The sequence below is a fragment of the Bombus flavifrons genome, chromosome 8, assembly GCF_040668555.2.
Source record: "Bombus flavifrons isolate JBK064 chromosome 8, iyBomFlav1_principal, whole genome shotgun sequence".
In the NCBI taxonomy this organism is placed as follows: Eukaryota; Metazoa; Arthropoda; class Insecta; order Hymenoptera; family Apidae; genus Bombus; species Bombus flavifrons.
Window position 1 is genome coordinate 831,558 of NC_138449.1, and position 17,617 is coordinate 849,174.

The following is a 17,617-nucleotide window of genomic DNA, read 5'->3' on the forward strand; positions in this document are numbered from 1 at the left end:
ATTAATGCCTGATTACTCTTACGCTAAGATTACACGGGCGTTTTACACGCCGTATGTTGCACATCGCGCTTTCTCCGTCGAAGTGGGATCTTGGCTTTATGAGTGTTTTACGTACATTTGACACGTTGCACGTTACACACTGATACTAAATATTGCGTTCCACGTCTGAATAGTCAGTTGCATTTAAACACACAATTCGATCTATGTTGCCGTCGTTCTTTGTCCATTATCTTATGATTTTACATTCCACTGGGCGATAGATCCCTCCAGTGAACCAGAAAATGTCCTAAATCTGGAGATTCGAAAAGTTGGAATAGTTTCTTAAATTCTGTTTTATGCTCTGAATCGATGACGGCAACAACTCTCCATGATGTAGCTAAACCTTGTTTTAGGGAACAAAAAAAATTATTACTTTGACGCCATATTGACTTCTAACCATGATTCGTCCAATGAATAGAGTCACTGACTATAGATAGAAGCACGTAATTGGCAACCATTTTAGAGCTGTGAATCAAATGCCCCTAACCGCATATGTTTTGTATATGTTTAATTTTTCGTCTCAACAATGCTTCAAGTTGCCTGCAGGTAATAGTTGTTCCAGTGCATTCGAAGAGTTTAGTTACGTTTTTAGAGCCAGGTTCTTTCTTCAAATTCTTTTTCGTTTCGTTTCTTCTATTTTCTTTTTCCTTTTTCGCGTTTTTTATTTTGTTTTGCTCTGTTTTTTATTTCTTCGTGTTTTAACTTTTATTTTATTACGTTTTCTTTAAAAATAATGGTCATAACAAAATAGAATTTATATAGCTTAACCGCCTCAAAAGAAGCAGCTGTCATTTATTTGGTTGCGAGAGAATAGTCCTTTACGTAGCAGTAAACAGTGCCGCAAACATCGAAAGCTGATGATTATTGCTGACATAAATTTATGACTCAGAAGCGCAGGGACCGAACAATTTCGATGTCCCATTAACCGCGTCAAATGTAGACAATATGTAAATACGATTAACCCATTTCTTGATTAAATTTGCTTGCCTTTGGATAAGGCGATCAAGTAAGCGTTGAGTTGGACTTATATATTTTTTGCTTTGGGTAGTTCTTATATACTTCAATTAATACATATAGAAGGAAGCTAAATAGATGGCAGAGAAAGAACTAGGTGCGAAGAGAAGGCCGCATTGACAACGATGACTTTGCTAGCCGTCTATGTGAACTTCAGTGGCGGCGATATTGCAAAGTGCATCAAATCGATGTCATACAAACATTAATGGAAGCAATTCGCAGGCAATGTGTTTTTCAATAAGGGAAGTGGAAATAGAACACGTTTCAATGCTCACCAGTGTCGACCAATCAGAATATAGCTAGAAACCCGTATGACTTCAAAGTACCCTGCCAAATACGCTAAAAATGCTTGACTTGATATACGTATAACTTTTGAACCAGAGTATTCCACATCTTAAGACTTGATTTTAGGTCAAAATACCTCGAAAACAATAAGACTGCAAAACAGATATCAATAATTTTTGCGTCCTATTAGATGTTTAATTTAACAATTTATTTAAGTTTACCCAATTATCACCTTTTTGTGTGTCACTTAATAGTTTTTGGCGTACAGAATCCAAAGATTTAATAGTTTGTGAGTTTATTAAAAAATAAACAAGCATTAATTTTAAAAATTCAGCGGTTCAAAAATTATATGTGCAGAAATTTGACAGTACGGTCGTGTATTTCACAGATTACTTTAACTGCATATTGGCTTCTGTCCATGATTCGTCCAGTGAATAGAGTCACTGGTGCTGCGCCGAATCCACGCTCGTGTCAAAGGTGAAATTCGAGCAGCCTTATGATAAACCAAAATTCCGAGCGCCTTATCACGTGTGACCGTCCGGTCACCATCCGTTCTCAGCCGCCTGGGTGGCATTCGGTCACTCTAGCCGTTCTCCGAAATATATGACAAGTACAAGCAAAGCCTTCTCCCACTCCGACGAATAAAACAATATAAATGCACCCTTCATCATCATCCAGTCAGTCTGTAACAATTCTCAACTAGCCCAAGTATCAAAAGTGTATTATCGCGAACCAAAAATCATACTGTACAAATTGAGTGAAAAATAAAAGAAATCGATCTCCTATTCGGAAATTGACAAGTTTCTTGTTTTAACTTAATTTTTACGCTACACTCGCATCGCAGTGGTGGCAACGCGCGGTAGCCTCTTTCCCGATTCAGTGCAGATACTCACCGAAGCAACCGTGTCCGGTGAGCACCTGCGTCACCCTGTAGGTCAGGGGAGGCTCGCCGCCGTCCAACCAAACGTCCCAGTTTGGAAGGACGGCACCGAGGATCCTTATCCCCGGCGCACCCGCTCTCGTGTCGAGGCCGAACCCTGACGTCGGCGCCCACTGGGCCCGCCCCGCCCGACAAACCCCGAGTGTGGAGATAAATCTCACGACATCTCAGGGCCTGCAATTCGAACGGGGGAAACCCGGCGAGCACCGCCGCTACTGCCGCCGAAATGGTGCGGAAGCCCCTCACTATCCTGATGGCCACTGTCCTGTGCAGCCTCCTGACCACTAGAAGACTGCGACGGTTGGTCATCAGGTCCTCCGCCCAGATCGGATCTCCGTAGAGGAGCCTCGATCGCACCACGCCGGCGTACAGCCGGCGCACTCCGACGTCGGGCTCGCCCAGCCGAGGCAGCAGACGTTCTAAGGCGTTCGCCGTCGCCTCAACAGACAGCGCCAGGCGCTCGAAGTGAGCGCCGAAGGTCTAGTGGCTGTCGAGGGTCAGGCCCAGATACTTCATGCTGGTTCCGACCCCGATCTCAGCCCCCTCCAACCTCAGGCGATAACCCACTGGAGGCGTCCCGTGATCGGCCTTGCGGCAAAACCACATTGCCTCGGACTTCTCAGGGGACACCCTCAGTCCCAATCCCTTGATTTCGGCGACCACGCAGGCCAGCGCCAACTTCACCGACCCTTGCGGACCCCGCGGTGTACAGCCCTCCCGGTCATCCCTGCGCCCCGGATGGTGTAGACGATACTCCGGTCCCGGAGGAACGCAATTTTTTTATATTTTTACGAATCCCCAAGCGTAGGGCTGGGTCTCAACAAATCGCAGCATGGTAACTGCTCTACCGAGTACAACACCCCGCCAGGTACCTAAGTCGTCTACAGACGATTCCGAGTCTCGACGTCGAACTTGGAGTATCCATGATTGACCGTTAGAGCGCCGCGGTCGTGCGTTCGGCGAGATCCCAACGACAAGTCCGAAGGCTCCCATACGGCAAACTGGGGCCCGTGCGATGGCCGGTCGCGATGGGCCGGCTACCTAGTAAAGTGTCACATTGTTTTGAGCCTTTCGACCCACACGAGACTCCTAGAGATATCGTTGCCTCCTTTGGCTAGTAAGGATACGGCCTTAGAGGCGTTCAGGCATAATCCCACGGATGATAGCTTCGCACCACCGGCCGCTCGACCGAGTGCGTGAACCAAATGTCCGAACCTGCGGTTCCTCTCGTACTGAGCAGGATTACTATCGCAACGACTAGTCATCAGTAGGGTAAAACTAACCTGTCTCACGACGGTCTAAACCCAGCTCACGTTCCCTGTTGGCGGGTGAACATTCCGACGCTTGGCGAATTCTGCTTCGCAATAATAGGAAGAGCCGACATCGAAGGATCAAAAAGCGACGTCGCTATGAACGCTTGGCCGCCACAAGCCAGTTATGCCTGTGGTAACTTTTCTGACACCTCTTGCTGAAAACTCTTCAAGCCAAAAGGATCGATAGGCCGTGCTTTCGCAGTCTCTATGCGTACTGAACATCGAGATCAAGCCAGCTTTTGCCCTTTTGCTCTACGCGAGGTTTCTGTCCTCGCTGAGCTGGCCTTAGGACACCTGCGTTATTCTTTGACAGATGTACCGCCCCAGTTAAACTCTTCGCCTGGCAGTGTCCTCGAAGCGGATCACGCGGGAGTATTGTCGGCGATCGGCCGGGAAAGGCCAAACGCCACTCTTACACGCTTGGCTCTAGAACACTGTGACGACCGGGTCGAAACACCGGCGCACGCGTTCTACCCCACCGAGTAAGTAAAGAAACGATGAAAGTAGTGGTATTCTGCGCTCTTCCTCGCGAAATCTATAAGGACATTTTTGTACGGTGATGTTAGGATAAATTAATTGTATTTCTAACTGGCCTGTATTACGCGAGTGCGTAGGAACCCCGTAAAGGATGAATCTCTGAATTTTCAAAAAGTAAGATTAATCGACTTTTATCACTATCACGTACCTCAACTTCATTAACATCGATCTCGTTTTCAGCGGTTTTATTACAGACATGAATTATTTTTGTTTTACACATATGGTAGCGAGGCTATTTTGTGTAATATTACGTCAAAACCATGACTTAAAATTTAACGAGCAATCGCGATATCATATTTTTAAATAACTATCGGCGAGGACATGAAAAACTTATCTCTAACCACTAACACCTGCAACGGACAAGATTTGAGAGTTACGTTTAGTACAAATATTTCTTATTCCTCGCATTACTACTATATCAATCGTTCTTTTGCCAGAAAATCTCAAGACTACGGATTCTTTAATTAGTGAACACTCGGCTCCAAAATCGGGGTAAAATGGAAACGACTCACCCGGCTGACTTGATCCACCAGTTGGTGCTCCCACTACGTAGAAGTCGATTCGACGCTCGTTATTGAAATTATATTCAGGGCACTGCTTTGTAAGGATTTTCCTCCATAATCAAATTAATAGCTGCGCATCGTGCAGCGGAGTCGAAGCCCACGGTTTCAGAGTTAAAACGCGGCGGCGAAAAATTGTTAGGTTCCACACTCGATTTTTGCACTAGCGACAGAATTAACTCGCGCACGATGGTCGTAAGCTCTTGCACTGTTATAACTGGCACTGATCCCACTTCTGATGTCGGGTTTACATTGGAATTAGGGTTAGGGGCGTGAAACGAATCTTCGTTTGGATTACACATTGTCGATAAGCAATAGAGAAGACATTGACTAGTGCAGATAGGATTATTATAGAATTGGACAAGTAACCGTGGTAATTAGATACTCGAGAAACTAATGACAATGATCCTAGGTTCAATAACGAATCCGCGGTCGACGGGATGATGGATGAACGTGCTCACAAAATCTAAGTCGGACGCGTAATATTCACTGATCGTAAGGGGTTACCCTTTTCGTCGTTAAGATCGCAAGAAAGAATGAATTTCCGTGTCGATGATGCCACGGAGGAAAACCATATTGGGGTGCGTCTAAGGGCACGAGATCATCGGATTCGTCGAGGATAGCCTTCGTTCAGAAAGTAAGGGAAATTGGCGCTGCTGCTAATTGGTCAATCTCCATATCGGTGGTTAGAAAAAGATGCCAGCCCCCCTCGAGGGAAAGTTGCTGGTGGGAGACGTCGTTCGTTGAAAAATAGGTCTCCTCCATCTTCTCGTAGTTGGGACAAAGACTGTTTGTCTGTTTGAAGGACCTTAGTTAGCTAAATCTTAAGATTTATAACGGGCCCTCAGGCTAGCTGAACATGTACTGCGGAGACGCATCGACATCTGGCAATCATCTTACACGAAGAATAGGGTCTGCGTGTGGCGAGCCACGGGACAGAGACCGTTGGAATGTTTACTGTCGCGTGTCGCCAGAAATATTTCTTTTAAGGAGAGCTATAGAATTACTCCATACCTTTGTTAGACAAAGCGTTCATCCCGTGACCGCGGCTACGTTCGGCGACTAGCTGTCGCCTCGAGCTCAAGCTCATTATCACAAATCTCGAACAAATACAATCGGATCGAATGACGACAATTGTTTAATTACGCCTATGATAGAATCTAGATTACGGTGTTTAAGGATTTTCTCGGAGTTCCGAAGGGAAGGCTCCGACGTCCTTTTATCTCCGACATATATAACGTATATACGTTATACACAATATATATTGTGTATAACTTACATATGGTAACGTCATCTACTTTCGTTGAACGGTAAGCGGTCAGTGGCTCATAAAAACGGCCTGAAGGTGGAGGAGTAGTATTTGTTACGTCGCGTGAGATGGACAGTACGACGTCCTTCATTGTCTGACCCTCAAGGCCCAAGCACCATTACACAGACCCTCAATAAATCTAAGGCCCCACCATAAACTGACTCTTATTAGTTAGCAGGAACCTTTAATCCTGCAAGTATTTGCGGTTTATGGCTGGTACTTGGAACAGTCCTTAGGTTTATTGCACGTTCTTACAAATTACGGAGAAAGCGGATATTTGTCTAACGAAAAAGCAAGCTTTTCCCATTAACAATGTCGCCCATGAGCCACGTTGGTTGGAGGCTCTCCTATCTTCATCCCTAACGTTGGTCATAACCAATGGGCATCGCGGATCGCCATCACTTTCCTAACGAAAAGTGTGAGCAACGAATCCGCTTTCTTCATACAACAGAGACACCCACTCCGAGCTTTCTTCAGTAATCACACAAGGACGAACGTCACTTGTTCTCATAACTACAGAGTAGTCACTTCATCTCTATACTTGTTCTCATAACTACAGAGCAGTCACTTCATCTCTATACTTGTTCTCACGACTACAGAATAGTCAACTTGTGCTCTCAACTTCATCTCTATACTTGATCTCTAGACTTGTTCCACAGTAACATTCAAGTAACAGTTAAAGCTCATCAGTAACAGCTAAAACTAGCTCGAGTTAAAACACAGTTCAAGGAACAGCAAGAGTCAGAAATCAAGTCAGGAGAATCGACAACTCGAAGACAGTCAATCGACAGAAGATACATCATGTCATCACAGTCATCAACACGAAACGAGTCTCAGGTCGTACTCATTCGTAGTTTGTCATTCCACATACGTAGCCTTGTATCACTTGAAGTTATTGGATCGTTGAAAATATATATTAACCTGTTAATATCAGCGTTATATTCATTCAACCACCCTTATTATCTGAACCGAAATAAGGGATCGAACGATTCGTGGCGTCGATTAGTAAAATCACAACGAGAATTTACGACTTCCGTTGGCGCGCTTCTTCGAGATCACGTTTCCCCGCGAACGGTCCAAAGTTCAGTATTCGCAACGCTGTTATACAGATTATGCTCGCTGTTCTCCATTTTGCACTCATCGTAATTTCAAGAAAAAAACAAAAACAGAATCACTCCTTGATTCTCGAAAATATTTTTATCATCACATATAATTGTTATTAATCATTTCCAATTCGTTCGTACAGACCTTCTCTGATATTCGCAGCTGCCTGTCGCATCTTCGATTTTTAAGCATCACCATTGACAAATTTCGATCATCTACGTGAATATTAAGAAATGTACAAGATCATTGATAACCGTGAAAGAAGCCGCACTAAATAATATATAGAAGATACTTCCAGTTTCAGAAAATTGTTTGCGTTTCTACATCAACAAGATTAAGGAGATTATCGGGATTGTCGAAATTGTCAAGATTGCTCAGATTAACGAGATGAATAAGATGATGAACAAATTTAACGATTATAATTTGATAGGACAGAGAATGGGCAAACAAATTATACGAACTGTGCAGAATATACGAAATCAATCAATGTAATTCATCGATATGAGGACACATTGGTAAATTTACAAAAAAGAAAACGTTCAATTCTACGAGAATGGCAAATATTAAAAATATTGTGTATAACATCAGACATATGATTCCTACTTTTTTGTTTAATTTAAAATTGAAACATGCTATAACTGTATAAAGAACTACTATGCAAATAACTGTTGTAAGTACACTGTAGGATATAGTTCCTGATACGATCTCCACGTCTTTTCCTTTCAGTAGACAACTTATTGTCCACGGTAAGCCCAAGCAAAGTAAAATGTCGAGAATATTTGCCCCCAACGTATTGCTCATCGCCATATTTCCGTCCCCTAGATGTATATGAAACATTCAATATTTCATATCGCCGATCAGTGATTTGATTCATCAAAATGTAACAAATGTAACAACAAAATAAACAAGAAATTTTGATACAAAAGAAATAAAAAAAAAAATTAAGCTTACCTTGTCTGGCTAAAATCACGATGGACGCAAGCTCCGGCATATTTCCACCAGCGGCTAGAAATGTAAGACCCATAATGGAATCCGGGATATCTATTGTATCACCGACAACCGTCGTCATCCAAGAAACCAAATAAGAAGATATTCCGATCCAAATCACACACATAATGAATGTCAATGGATACCAGCGTTTCAATCGTTCGATCCTGACATCTGGTATCGTTACATACAGCAAAAATTTCAATGGCCAACCAAACATAAACCAACACTTTGCAATCATAGTTCGTTCCCTTGGCCAAGTAAATAAATATTCTGCAAATAAATATACAGAAACGATACATACATACAATATGCTTATGCTTCTCATCCGCTTCGCAACATTCATATACAATACATATACACAGATACATATGTACATATATACCAGAGACAGAACGTTCCAGCGATTTGTCAAAATTTTCTAGAACATTTTCGAGATCACGCTGTTGGCTTTCCAATTTTTTAGTATCTACGTTCTTGCTAGGATTAACTGCAACAACATCATCTGGAGAGCGCAGTTTGTAGGAGCCATTACGAGGCAACTTCTCTCCAACGTTAGACACTATAATTAATCGCAACGAATTGTTACTTGATATCTATCTTATTCGACTCGCAATATTTTCTCAAAGCGGACAAACAAACAAAGGAAATTAGTTGAGAAAGAGAATGTTACTTACACTTTGTCGCGGATTTAGAATTAAAAGGAGCGATTTTACCGCAACACCGCCAAATACCTTTGCCACAAAAGAGCAAGATTAGGTAAATGCAGAACAACATTATCAAAATCATGGCTTCGTACCAATGAATCCGACGATCCCACATTATTGCTACCAATGCTCCAATAGATACCACATACATTGCACAGTCTCGTGACAATATTCGCCATTCTAACGGTATCGCCTGAGTCGAAAAGAATAAAAGACGAATTAGAAATTGCGTTTTTTGAAACAACCGTTTCCTTTCAATTCTTCAAACTTCAAGGATAGAGATACACGTGAATAGGAAACAAAAAAGGTAATCAGGAAAAAACTAATCATGTAACGCTAACAAGGTCAATGGAAGATAAGTAAAAGAGATAGGTATTCGATACGATCGATCTAAATATACATACCTAAAGAGAATGCTTATCATCTTTTATCTAAAAGTCTGTATCGTTATAAGAAGATTGAATGGGTGAGATAATTTATTTGCCAGTGCATTCGCCAAAAATTATTTTCGTATATGTTTACGTATATTATATGTATGTATATATATAAGATATAGATATGAGTACAATCGCGTGTAAATTATGCGATAGATGTTAATATCATATTGGCATCCATAAGCGGATCACTTTATTTTTAGTTATCGTTCATTCTCGTAATCATCTAACAACAATTTTCAACTATATGTGTATTTTTAAATATGTTCGTATACTTACGCAAAGAGTCGTTAACGCTCCGCAGGCCGGAGTTGCAAACGTGTCGAATACGGCGCTACCGACAACAGTACCAACACCAAGATCCGACTCGGTTAGGAACGTTCCAATTATATTCACGAATAATTCGGGGAAGGAACTGCTCATAGCAAGAAACGTCGCTCCAGCAACATCGGTGCTTATGTTCATACTGACGCATATGCAGTCGATAGCTGGTAATAGATAATCATGGCAAACGAATGCTGTCAATAGAAAACAATATAATCCGAGGAAGGTATGCAACACTACGGCTCCGTGACGACGTTCTCTGTACGTGAACAAATCCTCGGGAAAATCAAATATAGAACGATCCGTGCAGTTAATTTCTTTCTCTTCTTCCTTTTCTTCGATCCTAAGAGATACGAATGATTCTTGTCCATCGCTTCTCGTTGCTTGCTTCGCAACCACCTTATTTTTGATGGTTAGCATCGGCTGATTTATGTCACGTGCTTCGGTGATTCCATTCGGCAAGTAAGTCGAGAACGTTTCTACAAATGAAACATTTCTTTCTCTTCCTCCAGGTAAAAGATATATTTTAAATGGAAATAACAAACAATATAGTCGTGTAAAATTCTCTGAAAACCTTAATCTAGAATTGATACGCGCATGCCTCTTTGAATATTTGAGCGCGCCAACTTGTACGTACATCGAGACAATTGATATTTTCAGAAAATTCCTCTCTTCTATCGTTCCCCCTTTGAATTACGCGCTATCCAGTTCCACTGATGATTCGATGTTCGTAAAGAAGGCAAACAGACGAATGTTGCAAAGAAAAAAGGCTATTTAAACGTATACTATTATACGCGTATATCGATCAAATTGACAACTATATGTATGCATCAAATTAACTACTCTAATTGTAAATTTACCACTTACCGTTTCCAAGTAGCGCGTAAGAGGCTGGAAACCATATCGATAGCACAGTGATACACGCGTAACTTTTTAACAACCATATATTCATCTCGTCTTTCATGTACTCTTCGAATGTTCTCTTACGATCTATGTATATTGTTTCTCAATACTACTTTTTGAAAAGTAGTCTGCGCATTTATGTTACATTACGTTCAACTGATTACGCTCCCTTCCTAAAGCTCATTCAAACGCCGTTATTATCTATTTAGCCATCGTCGACGTTGTCGTCAGTATCGATAACAGTAACGAAATCCGATTTTAAAACCACTTTATACGCTCAGCTATGCGCGAAGTAGTTAGCTTCCTTAATTAAACTAAACATTTTTTAACTAAGGTTTACTTACCTCGCCACATCGACTTACATATAGATATGTAAAGATATGCATGTTGCTCTCTATATAAATTGGCAAAAATATTTCAGTCAGAAATGACAGTAAAATGATTAATTATACATACAACTAGGAAGAATAAATATACTAAATCGTATACCAAATGATTGTATTTGTTCTTTATTTCATAATCGATTTCTTTTTTATCACGTACACTAATAATCACGATACTGATCGTATTTTTTCCCCCGTAAATGACGTTTACGAATGATATGATTAGTAAAAAGAATTTGTAAAAATTACAAGTAATCGAATGAGATTGATGTAAGGAGATAAAACGAAAGAAATACATACGTGAAACGCTATGCGTACAAATGCATGCTATTTCGATCGACATAACGCATATATACATACGAACCCTAAAACATACTGCGCGCATCAAACATACATGTATAATATACATGTCCATAGAAACGAATATATGTGTACATATTCGTAAAGGTATAGTATATCAAAATCTATCGAACGTTCATTTGAAATATTTCATTCATAAGTACAAAACCGTACAATGAGCGAAACCAGGAAGCCATGATACACACATATTTGTCTACGGTGTAATGTTCCTAAACTCGTATTTCATCATAACATGACGAATATATAAGTCTCAGAATTCGAGATCATTTTCTATTCAAAGAGTCAGGATCTCTCAGATAACGTGCTCGCGTTCGTTTGCTACTTTGTTACATCTTTTCTAGTAGACTTATCTTTACCATACATAGCATCTAGAAACAATCCCGCAAATACTATAAACGTGCCCAACCATTGCCTAAAGATCAAACTATTACCAAAGATAAGTATTGAACCTAAGACTGTAAAGAATTTTCTAGTTGTAGTTATAATGGAGCATGGCAATGGGCCGAATTCCGCAACGGTAAGAAATATAAAGTATTGTCCAAATGCTCCTGCTACAGAAAAGGTAGCAATGTGCCATATAATAAAAGGGTATCTATGTAGAAATTGAATAAATTCGACAAGTTCTCCAGAGGCTATGATGACAATGCCGCTAAAGATTGCAGACCAGCCATTCATATTCAACATCATATGACCAGACTTGGAATTGTGTTCAGCTCTCATTCTTTCCTGCACAGCGCTAGTTAGACCATCCATTGTTAATGAAAGTAATAACAGTAATTCTCCAAATGCAGTTTGTCCCTCGGAATGCTTTTTCAATGGATTGACATCCTTGTACATAAACAAAGCTACACCAATGACTACTAAGAACACAAACAAGTACTTTCTAACTGGATATACCTGCAAGATAATGCGTTTGATTGTTAGAAATCATGTATAAGATATGTAAATATATGATTGTAAATTGTGAAAAACAAAGTATCACAAAAAGCGACAAACAAAAAATCATACATATATATACAATAATACAAGTTCCACAAATCTTTTCCCGAAATAATAATACAAGGTAGGCAATTGATTATATATCTATGAATGATACATCAATAAAAAAAGAAACAAAATACCTTGTTCCCCAGCAGTACACCGAGTATCATTACCGGAATTGGTTTACCGGCTTTTCCAATCACTTGTGTTGGATAACTAACAAATTGTAATGCCATATTACTGCATACCATAGCAAGCAAATAAGTGAGGGCAGAGAGCGCGTAATAAGTTTTTGGAGTAGTGTCCTCGCCCTGTTTCATGATCGTTAATAAACTAGTCTTAGCAAATAAATAATTAATTAGACACTGGAAGAAAACTAAAGTAAACATATATGTAAACTTTTCACTGTTTTTTTCATCTCCATATTGTCCTCGTGTGATCTTCTCTTGCAACATGCCAAAATGAAAATAACATACAAAAATACCGATAGCGCAAAACAAAAGTTTGAAACGCTTTGAAGAAGCCATTATAGCTATATTAGTATAGCGTCGATATATTGGAATAACTAATTTTGCTATACTGTTACTCTTTCGGTCATTAGCCGATGTCACGATGAACAGAAAATTCTTCGAGACATTCTATACATACGTAAATGACAGATAAATAATACGTGGCATTTAACGATAGGTTATGTTCCACGTAAATTACACATATGTAAGCAGAAGGGGAATGGCTATAAAAGTATGAGAGAGATGAGTGCGTATATGAGAACTGCGAGCAGCAACATAGAAATCGGGCGTTCGTTAGACAAAGATAGGGAATCCTCTTCTCAAAGCACCATCTTTTAGAATGGGCTATAAACCTAATAAGCTAGGTTAAATATAATGTGTGCATACCAAAAAAAAAAAAATAAATATGTGCCTATCTACGCATTCGCACGTCAATATTGACGTATCGATATCAATTCATCTATGAACAACACTCTAAATCCATTTCTGTATACTAAGCCACGATCATATAAACAAGTCTTGACACTCACTAGGGAAAACCGAAAATTGAATCGTGCCTAATTGTGAAAAATCAACATGGAAATTTAACAAAGACCACGATCTTTCAAGACAAACGGAGATGAGTAAAGTAATCTGTCATTGTCTGAGAGATTCAAAGAATTTCTCGCATGCGCGGAACATAACTTTTTTGTCTTCCACGTTAATTTTTTACAACTAATCACGACTCGATCTTCAGACGGTTTTCCCTAGGTTTCGGTATATAGAGACACCTATTTATACATAAGATCGTGTACTAAACTATTAAAGTTAAACAAAAACTGACCCAGGCCAGCTAGGGATTTTCTGCTGCTTATTGCAGTGTACCTATTTCACAACGACAGAAACTACGATTGCCACATCCTATCATGGACTTATACACACAGTATATATCTTTTATGTTTATTTCTTTACAGTATACTAAAAGGTTATAGTGGAAGTATTTCGTGAAAGATGATGACTTTTGGTCGCAATATTTGTCGAATCTCGAATTTATAGGTATTTGTGTTTTTTACAATCACAATTAACCAATTTATCGATTTTGCATGCATCAATACCCTGAAGTCATAAAATGACAAGTTCGATAAGGACAACTTGGCAAAAGTCAACGGTGTTGTTTGTTTTCGCAAGCATAATTATTACATTATGTTCTATAGCGGCATGCTTCAAAACAGATAATTCAAATAAAGAATCTCTTCAATGTGGTGGTTGTAGCTTTAGCAGACAAACCATCATAAAAACACAATATAAGAAAGAAACAGAAGATTACTGTCCAGCAACCAATGATCTTCATATTTATGAAAAGACTACTGTCAATCGTATAGATCGTTTAAAAAACATGGCTAAGATAGAGGCGGGCACCTTCACGATTGGTACAAACGAACCTGTGTTTGTCGCAGATGGCGAAGGTCCGAAACAACAAATATATCTACATAGTTTTTATATAGACAAGATGGAAGTGAGTAATCGTGATTTTGCAAAATTTGTCAGCATAACCAATTATCGGACAGAAGCTGAAAAATTTGGAGATTCGTTCGTATTTGAAGGTCTGTTAGATGAAAAAGTTCGAGCAAACGTAACGCTCGTTGTTGCTCAAGCTCCTTGGTGGTTACAAGTAAAAGATGCAAATTGGCAACAGCCAGAGGGTCCAACCTCTGATATTAAGAGTACGTTTATCTGTTTTTTCGATTGCTCGAAATTATAAGTTGGAGGTAAAAAGAAATAAAATTAAATAATCCAGATAGAATGGATCACCCCGTTGTTCATGTATCATGGAACGACGCTATTGCCTATTGCGAATGGTTAGGAAAAAGATTACCGACCGAAGCCGAATGGGAAGTTGCTTGTCGGGGCGGACTGTCAGATAGGCTGTACCCATGGGGTAATAACTTGATTCCAAATGGTCGATACAGGTGAATAAAGTTGTATAAAGAATTATTTAAAATTAAAATAATCCATCAAATTAAAAAATCTGCAGAGCAAATACGTGGCAAGGTGATTTTCCAAGTAATAATACTAAAGAAGATAAATACGAAAGCACATCACCTGTTACAGAATTCCCGCCAAATAAGTATGGATTACGTAATATGATAGGAAATGTTTGGGAATGGACATTTGATTGGTGGACGACCGAAACCAGAACACGAGGCGGGCCTAATAATCCTGTATATATAAATTACTTACGCCTATCTTCTTTATTTGTTTTTTCTTTATTTTTAAGTATAACCGGCAATTATTTTTATAACGCGAAACATATTTCCAGAGTGGGCCATCTCGTGGCACGGACAAAGTGAAAAAAGGCGGTTCTTATCTCTGTCACAAGAGCTATTGTTTTCGATATAGATGCGCTGCTCGGAGCCAAAATACTCCAGATACAACGGCTGGAAATCTTGGTTTTAGATGTGCATTATCAGCTTAATTTTAATCGAAAAAAGAATTAATCGGTTTTTTTAATAAATGTTATTTAATCATCTCATATTATATCATGTTTTTTCTTTTTTAACTTAATAAAATAGAATGTCGTTTAAAAACAGAAAGTAGCTTTTGTAAAAATGGCAAGAAATTATAATACACGTACTATATTTCCAATGCGCGTACAGATAAAATCATTGGAAGACAGTTTGAGAAGGAAGATGTACCCAGCCGTTTTCGTCATTGCGATTTGTGTACGGTCGTTAAAAGTATCATACGTGTATAGAGATTGTAAATATTTGCAATTTCTTTGTTATATATTATGTCAGAGAAGAATTTCCTCTCTGGTTATAGCAAAAGTCACTCACTTTGTTTATTCGTATATCCATGATTTGCTTCCTTTTCTATAGAGAAACATGAAAGTTTCTAACCAGTAAAAGTTAAAATAATTGCTCACTCTTCCTCTTTTTCAGTTCTTTCCACAACGTTATAACATAACTCTATTTACTCCGGATCGTTTCGACTATCATCGGCATTCATCGGTTTGTTTCGGTTAAGTTCATTTAAAATTTCGGGCGTCGGCTTGTGATGGACGACGATTATTAAAACTGTGTTGCCTTGTGTTTACGTTTATAACTGAATCGATTGAAACTTTTAACAATTATAATAGAAAATTATCATCGGAAGAAATTCATATGTATCGAAATAATACTGCAACGAAAAATTGATGATATCATGGAAAACAGTGAAACAAATAGTTATAAACTAACCTTCCCTGTTACAGTGTAAAACACGGGGTGTAATTTCAAAACATCGTTTTAAGCATTTATTAGAAATTGTAAGGAAAAGAAACTATCATATTCACTGTAAAATGAATTACGGAAAAAAATCTCCTAGTATGGGTACACCATCGGTATACTCGCATGTTACTACACGTAGCAGCGCAAATTTAAAATCTTCACGATCAATGCGTAGTGTTAAAACACGTTGGTATCAAAAACCAATTTTAACTCATTCGCATTTACTTAATATTCAAAGAGGCGCCATGTTTACAGCTATATTTGCATTGGTAGGTATGTAATTGATTGATAATGTTCAAAATTTATATTCTATCATTCATGCAAATGGTGTTTTTCTTTTTTTAGTGTTTAGCCATTTTTACCATTTGTACGTCTATATTTGATCTTTATTGTCTTTACGAAGCTGCGCCAGGTTCAACCCATTATGGCTACTATGTAATATCCTATGAATTTGTTTATGTGGGCAATCGGCATGGTTAGTAAGATATAGGACATTGAAATTTGATTGTATATATAAGCTCGATAGAAAGGAAAAATATTTATTTATATATATCATTACTGCTTTTTTAAATTTTACCTTGATATTTCATTTCAGTACGTAACGCTCTTGTTGTTTTTGCTTTGTTCTCTATGCTTGGTGGAGTAGTAGTGTTTGCATCATCTGTGATGTTGATAACCGCTTTAAGAAAAGAACATGAAAAGAAGATGGTACCATGGCTCTACAGTTTTGCAGCTTTCACTGTTTTCAGATTTCTTGCTTTTATCTTCTTCAGTATAGTAAACGACATGATATTTGCTTATAATATTACAATGTGTATTTTGTGGATGACATTCATTTGTTTTTCCATTTACGGATGGTTAATAGTGTATTCTTTATATGTGGAATTATGCGATCTTACAAGACTAGAAGATTTAGCTCACTTAAGAGTAAGTTTCTTTATTTAAACATCTGGGAAAGACTTTTTCATTCCTCTTTCCTGTTACTGTTGATTTGTTATCTTATCGTCATTTGTCTAAATTATTTGTTTTTTTTCCATATGATATCACAGATTGACGATTTTTATTTTATTTTAGATCGGGACCATGCAATCATTGAATGCATCAACTACGCAATCCATCGCTGGTTCTCGTCCAACAACACCACATAGCGCGGTATCAGCACTGCCTGTGAATTAAGGCAGGAAAATTTGAATAATCTCTACATTCCATCAAGTTGTGACAGTGTCATTATTTTCGTTTCATCAATATGAATAAACATCTTACATGAAAATGGAAAGGATATGAGACGAGGAAGCCGGATATATGTACACGTACATATATAGTGTTAAGATACTTGTTTAGCGCAAAGCGTAATATATATATATATATAAGCGTATATATATACATTAATTCGTCCGATAACATTGGGATTCCGTCCAAAACTATAATAAAGCACGAGTTCTTAAGAGTAGAAACTCGCACGCTTGTATAAATATTAACTTAGTATTATTAACTATTTGTAACCATATTTAATTTTTGTTATAATTAACACTCTTTTGCTAATAAAATTTGAATAAACTTTTAAACCCAAATTCATTATTAGTCTGTCGTTAGTATATGTTCAATTATTTATTATTATCCATTTATATCATCAATAATTTATTATCCTTACATAAATCATTATTTGAGCTTCACTTAAAG

General features: G+C 38.6%; 4 protein-coding genes across 7 annotated transcripts; 2 read left to right on the forward strand and 2 right to left on the reverse strand.

The window, feature by feature from the left end:
• Window positions 1-7,575: 7,575 nt before the first annotated feature.
• On the reverse strand, window positions 7,576-10,800 carry LOC138182829 (sodium/potassium/calcium exchanger 4). Of its 2 annotated transcripts, XM_069119096.1 has the most exons (7): window positions 10,421-10,800; window positions 10,128-10,266; window positions 9,509-10,032; window positions 8,766-8,988; window positions 8,474-8,650; window positions 8,053-8,361; window positions 7,576-7,919 (listed from the first exon to the last, which is right to left on the reverse strand). In XM_069119096.1, the coding sequence occupies exons 3-7, from the start codon at window positions 9,971-9,973 to the stop codon at window positions 7,585-7,587; spliced, it is 1,509 nt and encodes a 502-aa protein (XP_068975197.1). In that variant the 5' UTR covers window positions 9,974-10,032; window positions 10,128-10,266; window positions 10,421-10,800; the 3' UTR covers window positions 7,576-7,584. The 2 variants fall into 2 exon arrangements, with proteins under 2 accessions (XP_068975197.1, XP_068975194.1); XM_069119093.1 differs by lacking the exon at window positions 10,128-10,266.
• Window positions 10,801-10,942: 142 nt separating this feature from the next.
• On the reverse strand, window positions 10,943-13,177 carry meigo (Solute carrier family 35 member B1 homolog meigo). Its single transcript, XM_069119103.1, has 2 exons — window positions 12,321-13,177; window positions 10,943-12,096 (listed from the first exon to the last, which is right to left on the reverse strand). Exons 1-2 carry the CDS (start codon window positions 12,705-12,707, stop codon window positions 11,518-11,520), a joined length of 966 nt encoding a protein of 321 aa, XP_068975204.1. The 5' UTR covers window positions 12,708-13,177; the 3' UTR covers window positions 10,943-11,517.
• Window positions 13,178-13,461: 284 nt separating this feature from the next.
• LOC138182831 (formylglycine-generating enzyme) lies at window positions 13,462-15,206 on the forward strand. 3 transcript variants are annotated; one of them, XM_069119101.1, is made up of 5 exons: window positions 13,462-13,611; window positions 13,941-14,392; window positions 14,467-14,638; window positions 14,704-14,890; window positions 14,989-15,206. In XM_069119101.1, exons 1-5 carry the CDS (start codon window positions 13,595-13,597, stop codon window positions 15,142-15,144), a joined length of 984 nt encoding a protein of 327 aa, XP_068975202.1. In that variant the 5' UTR covers window positions 13,462-13,594; the 3' UTR covers window positions 15,145-15,206. The 3 variants fall into 3 exon arrangements, with proteins under 3 accessions (XP_068975202.1, XP_068975203.1, XP_068975201.1); XM_069119102.1 differs by having other exon boundaries at window positions 13,578-13,724; XM_069119100.1 differs by having other exon boundaries at window positions 13,579-14,392.
• A 145-nt stretch (window positions 15,207-15,351) lies between these two features.
• On the forward strand, window positions 15,352-17,502 carry pasi2 (Protein). The gene is made up of 5 exons (XM_069119104.1): window positions 15,352-15,806; window positions 15,922-16,206; window positions 16,283-16,412; window positions 16,533-16,864; window positions 17,012-17,502. The coding sequence occupies exons 2-5, from the start codon at window positions 16,009-16,011 to the stop codon at window positions 17,111-17,113; spliced, it is 762 nt and encodes a 253-aa protein (XP_068975205.1). The 5' UTR covers window positions 15,352-15,806; window positions 15,922-16,008; the 3' UTR covers window positions 17,114-17,502.
• The last annotated feature ends 115 nt before the right edge of the window (window positions 17,503-17,617 follow it).